The following is a 5643-nucleotide window of genomic DNA, read 5'->3' as shown; positions in this document are numbered from 1 at the left end:
CTTCTGCACCACCCCACCAAAACCTGGGGAGAGGAGCCTCGGGGGGAACCTTCTGCTTCTCCAGAAACTCCTGGCAGGATCTGGGGGAGGAACAGGGACAGGAGCAGAGGGAACGGCCTCAGGCTGGGCCAGGGCAGCTCAGGGTGGGCACAGCAGGAACTGCCCCATGGAAAGGGGGCTCAGGCACTGCCCAGGGAGGGTTGCAGTGCCCATCCCTGCAGGTGGCACCTGGAGCTGGCACCCAGAGCTCTGTGTGACAAGGTGGGGATGGGCACAGCTTGGTCTGGGAGGGCTTTTCCAGCCCCAGGGATCCCAGGATTGGATTCTACCTGTGAGTCCATGGGATCTGCATGTGAAGGAAATGCACAACAGAGCCCTCCCTGTGTGCAGGACAGTTCTGTCTTGGCCTGCTCGCCCCTTTTCCCATGCAATCCCGACAGGTTTCCTTCTCACCCTGCAGCTGAGTGAGTGATGCACTGGTTATATGGATCTATGACAAACGTTTATATGGATCTATGACAAACGTTTATATGGATCTATGACAAACGTTTATATGGATCTATGACAAATGTTTATATGGATATATGACAGATGTTTATATGGATATATGACAGATGTTTATATGGATATATGACAGATGTTTATATGGATATATGACAGATGTTTATATGGATGAAGCCCAAAGCACAGCTCCAGCATGGGACACGATTGCATGGCTTAGCATGAAATTCCTTTTCAAAGGAAAACTCATTTTCTTGCATTTGGATCTCTAGGCTGGTGCAATCCTAAACGGAATGTGGATATTATTCATATGAAAAAGTGGGAACTCAACCATTACATTTTTTTCCATCATAATATTTCAAGGTGCACCAGAGGCCCAAAAAGGTTTGTTTAAACTAATAAATCAGAACAATTTGTCAGAAACAGAGAGCACCAGTGCTCGCAGGGCTGTGGCAGACGTTGGAAATGTTCCATATTTGGAAGAACAGTGTTCTGCTTTCAAATATTGGTGCCCTGGGTAGGGATTAATTCACTTATTTTTAAGCATGGTGAAACATTCATTTCTGCAGCTACTACCTAGAAAACACATTTCCCAATTAGTCTTGATGTCTGAATTGCAAGTCAGGAGGCAAAGGGAGCGCTGAGCCCTGCTCAAGGCAGCTCTGATGCATTATTGATGCTGTTTTCAATATCAAACATGCCAGGAATCAGATGCATAATCTATTCTCCCAGCATCAGAAATATCATGACCTTTCTGTTCTGTTAAGGTGATGTGTCTGATAGCTGCCCCTTCTATGTAACTCCCTGGAAAAATAAAGGGAAAATCCCGGGGCAGGTGTCTGTTTTCCGGGGAATGTCTCCTGTGCCCAGGACCATGGGGAGGGGGATCTGCTCTGTGCCCTGCAGGACGGGTCCTGCTGAGGGTCTGTGCTCAGGGAACCCCCAGGGTCAGAGCAGAGCCTGGAGCAGCAGCTCTGTGTCCCCTCAGCCCGGGAGGAGCCTCCTCCTGCCTGCTTCTGGCTCAGGGGAACCTTTCTGTGGCCCGTCTTTCTCCAGTGCTTGTGATAAACATTGGCCCGGCAGCTGGCCCCGGCTCCCAGCTGGCCCCCGTGCCCAGGGCTGCTGCTGCTGCAGGGCCACACTGGTGGGAGCACAAGCCCCACTGTCGTGGCTCCAACAATGGCCCTTGTCCCCCTGCACACACACACAAGGTCGTGGCTGTCCCTGGGAGCTGCCGTGCCCTGCTCAGCCCTGCTTCCATTCTCACCCTGGGAACAACAACCAGCGAGTCCAGCTCTGCTGGGGCAGCTGCCAGGGCTGAGCTCTGCGGGCCCCAACACATATACACACATATATTTATATACATACATATATATATGTACATACACACAGCTGGCTGCAGCATCACACCTGGGCTCTGCCGTCCTTCACCACATCCCCACTGCCGTGCAAAGGGAAGGCTCCACCAGCACCTCCTCAGGGCTGGACACTTGTGACATTTGTGACATTTGGGACAAGGTCTAGTGGGCACAGTGCTCATTCCTGGACTGCCCTGGGCAGGGCCAGCAGTTGGAGTTCAATGGTCCGAGCAGCTGCTTGGCATGAGGTGTGTCAATTCACACCATTAAGCCTTCATAACATGTTAAAGAAAATTAAGAAGCTGCAACACTGGAAGTATCAGGATCCGTGCTCTACAAATTGACCTCAGACAGAATTCCCACCCAGCAAACTCTGCTCCCAGGTACCAGCTCCTGTTTTCTTTTCTGTAAGCACACAGATGTAAATTCTCACAGCCCTCGTCTGTCAAAGGAATCCTGTTAGCAATTACTCTCTCAAATCCCTGTACCATTCAAATGATGATTTCTCTGCCGTTCATGTGGAAGCAGTTAAAGCTTGTTGGTTGCTAACCTGGTTCACACTGCCTCTGCCTTCGGAGGGAATCCTCCAAGAAAATAATTGTAATGTGCACAAAGGGCTCATTTGCTGCAGCAGGTACAGCTCTGTGCCTGTGGCTACAGGCTGCCCCATTTTTCATCAGTAAAGAAAGGGGGTTTTAAATCTCCATTGGTGTGTTGTGTCTGCTTGCACAAAGCAGCAAGAATCTTAAATGCAAAGAACATGTACTCGTGTTACAGATTTCTCAGGTAATATCTTTAAAATGTAATTTATTTCTATTTCTTTGGCCAATCAAACATGTTTCTTTGTATAGAAATTTCCAGGCTACAAAGTCAGGCACCAGCCTGAGAAACAGCAGAACTGAGATTGTACCACCTTGGTTTGGACAATCAATGCCATGAGTGTTATTTTATTCTCCCCCTTGTTTCTCTAGGTCTCAGCCTCCCTCCTCCCCTGTGACCCAATGTCCTATGTGATTTCTCTGGCTCTCAGCAGCTCTGCCCTCCCAAACTCCAGCCCTCTCCCAGCCTTGTATCCCATTTTTGTACCCCAGAGCAGCTGCCTCCCTCGGCTCTTTTCTCCCTGGTAGATGGAGGATTTTGCTCTTAGAATTCAAACCAGGCTTTCTTTTATTATGATGTTGTTGTGGAGGTTGGTCTGTTGCTGCTTTGCTGCTATAATTGAGGTTACTCTCTCCTTGCAGGTGCCCTGCCCTGCTGAGCCTGGACAGGGACAGGGACAGTGCCTCTGCTGTGGCTGGACCATGAGGGACAGAGCGGGGCACTGAGCATCACCAGCCAGGAGCATTGCCACCCACGTTAACACCATTGCTTTAAAAAGGTTGGAAATGTTTTCCCAAATATGAGCACGTTTTAATGAAACTTTGTAGTATGACCATCCCGTGGTTCCATGATTCCATGAAAATAGAATAGAAGTAAGATGTTCCCAGTGGTTGCTGCCTCTGAGCCGTGGCAGCACCGGGGACTGGTGGGTGGATGTCCCTCCTGAATTCCATGTCCTCTGCTCTGGGTGGGTTCCACATCCTCTGCCCTGGGTGGGTTCCACATCCTCTGCCCTGGGTGGGTTCCACATCCTCTGCGCTGTGTGCATTCCCCATCCTCTGCACTCTCTGAATTCCTCATCCTCTGCGCTGTGTGCATTCCCTCTGCCCTGGGTGGGTTCCAGGACAATAACTGTCCAGATGAAGGAACAGGACACTGCCTGGCAGGAGGGTACAGCCGGGGGACCAGGTCCTGCTCCCAGGGGACAGGGGATGGGCCAAGAGGCTGCAGCAGAGGAGGCTCAGGCTGGATATTGGGTACACTTCTCCTTGGAAGGGGCTGCCCAGCCCAGATGGGATGGGATCCCTGGAGGGATGTAAAGGCAGTGTGGATGTGGCACCTGGGGACCTGGGGGTTGGATGGAATGGTCTTGGAGGGTTTTTCCACCCAAACAAAGCTGTGATTGCACGCTCAGCCCGTGATCGCACACTCAGCCCATGATTGCACACTCAGCCCATGATTGATTGCACACTCAGCCCATGATTGATCGCACACTCAGCCCGTGATTGCACACTCAGCCCATGATTGCACACTCAGCCCATGATTGCACACTCAGCCCGTGATCGCACACTCAGCCCATGATTGCACACTCAGCCCATGATTGCACACTCAGCCCATGATTGATTGCACGCTCAGCCCATGATTGCACGCTCATCCCGGGGATGCAGCCCCCATGTGTCCCTGGGCGTGCAGGGTGCTGTGTGCCCAGGCCGGTGACAGCTGTCCCTCCTGCAGGCCCCAGAAGATGTGAGCAGCGTGAGCAGCGAGGGCCTCCCTCAGCATGGCCAAGAGGGGCTCCAGCAGCCGCGCCAGGGGGGACAGGCCCGACGCCCTGGCCGCCCTGCAGGCTGCCAACGAGGAGCTGCGGGCCAAGCTCACCGACATCCAGATCGAGCTCCAGCAGGAGAAGAGCAAGGTGGGCAGCTTCCCTCCCTGTGTGTGCAGCAGGGGTGCCAGAATTCTCCCTGCGGGCTCTTCTCTTGCCCTTTTACACTCGTTTCATTTGGGGTTTGCACTCAAGCTCCTCCAAACCGAGTGCTTACCCGCATGTGCAGTACTAAACCTCAGCTGTGCCCCCTGTGCTAATTCCCAGATCCCAAGAAGGCACCGCTTCTCCCTCAGCCTTTGGGAGAGGGACAGCAATGGGGCTGGAGCCTCAGCTCTAAGAGCTTCCAGCCCCTGCCCTCAGATCACTTCTCAGCAAGAGCATGGAATGTTCATTTGCTTTTCTCCAATTCTCCAAATCAGTTTCCATTGATAGACTTTGGGGGGTTTCGGTTCCAGAATAGAAGTGTGTTACCGTGCAGGGACAAAATGATCGTTTGCATTTTCCCATGAATTTGCATCACTCCTAGGCATTTTAGACCATGAATCTGACACACAGGTATCAATGAATAGAACATCTGTTGATTCTTTTGCTGTGCAGCAGCATTTGCACCTCTAAGGCTGAGGACTTTGTTTTCCTTCTCCCTGTCCTTCACAGACACTTCTGGCCATGGCTTCTCTAGAGTTTATGGCATGGTTTTAAATTGAAACATCACTTGAGCCTTGTGTGGTCAGGTACAGTCAGTTATTTCTGCTGAATAATTCATCACTTAACCATCTGGTAAAATGCAGCTGTTTGGGGCTTCACAGGAGCTTGCCCAGAGATTTTTGTGCCCTGCCTGTGCACATGCAGGTTTGGCCTGCCTACCTGAGCAGGCCAGAGTGATGGCCTTGGCATCTGATTTTTCCCTTATTTTGGGGTAAAGTGCTGTGAGAGCTTCTGCAGAATAAAGTAAGGACTCAGACTTGCTCGGAAGGTACTGACTGATTCCTGAATGTGTATTAAATATGAGCCTGCAGTGAAAGGAAGGTCTTTGCTACCACCAGTTTGTAGGCACAGACATATGAGGTGTAATACTGTAAAGCCATCTGTACCATTTTTAAATGACATCATGATATGTACTCATTGGTTGGTTGATTGAAAATACACTTTTTTGATTTTCCTTATAGGTCAGCAAGTTGGAAAGGGAGAAAAATCAGGAAGTGAAGCAGATCAAGGAGCACGAACAGCATAAAAGCACAGTGGTGGTCACAGAGCTCAAAGTCAAACTCCATGAAGACAAAATGAAAGAGCTCCAGGCTGTCCGAGAAACTCTTCTGAGGCAGCACGAAGCCGAGCTGCTCAGAGTGATCAAAATCA

At 50.8% G+C, this 5643-nt stretch overlaps 1 protein-coding gene across 1 annotated transcript in view; it reads left to right on the top strand.

Annotated features, from left to right (window-relative positions):
* JAKMIP3 (Janus kinase and microtubule interacting protein 3) overlaps nt 1-5643 on the top strand; it is a 47621-nt gene that overhangs the window by 16895 nt on the left and 25083 nt on the right. The window contains exons 2-4 of the mRNA XM_031063463.1: nt 3101-3237; nt 4194-4374; nt 5454-5643. The exon at nt 5454-5643 is cut by the window's right edge and continues 299 nt beyond it. Coding sequence (XP_030919323.1) covers nt 4240-4374; nt 5454-5643 — 325 coding nt within the window. The 5' untranslated portion in view covers nt 3101-3237; nt 4194-4239. The remainder of the gene's footprint in view (nt 1-3100; nt 3238-4193; nt 4375-5453) is intronic.

The sequence above is a fragment of the Geospiza fortis genome, unplaced genomic scaffold (assembly GCF_000277835.1).
Source record: "Geospiza fortis unplaced genomic scaffold, GeoFor_1.0 scaffold298, whole genome shotgun sequence".
Taxonomy (NCBI): Eukaryota; Metazoa; Chordata; class Aves; order Passeriformes; family Thraupidae; genus Geospiza; species Geospiza fortis.
Note: the sequence above shows the minus strand (reverse complement) of the source record. Positions and strands in the feature narration are given on the sequence as shown.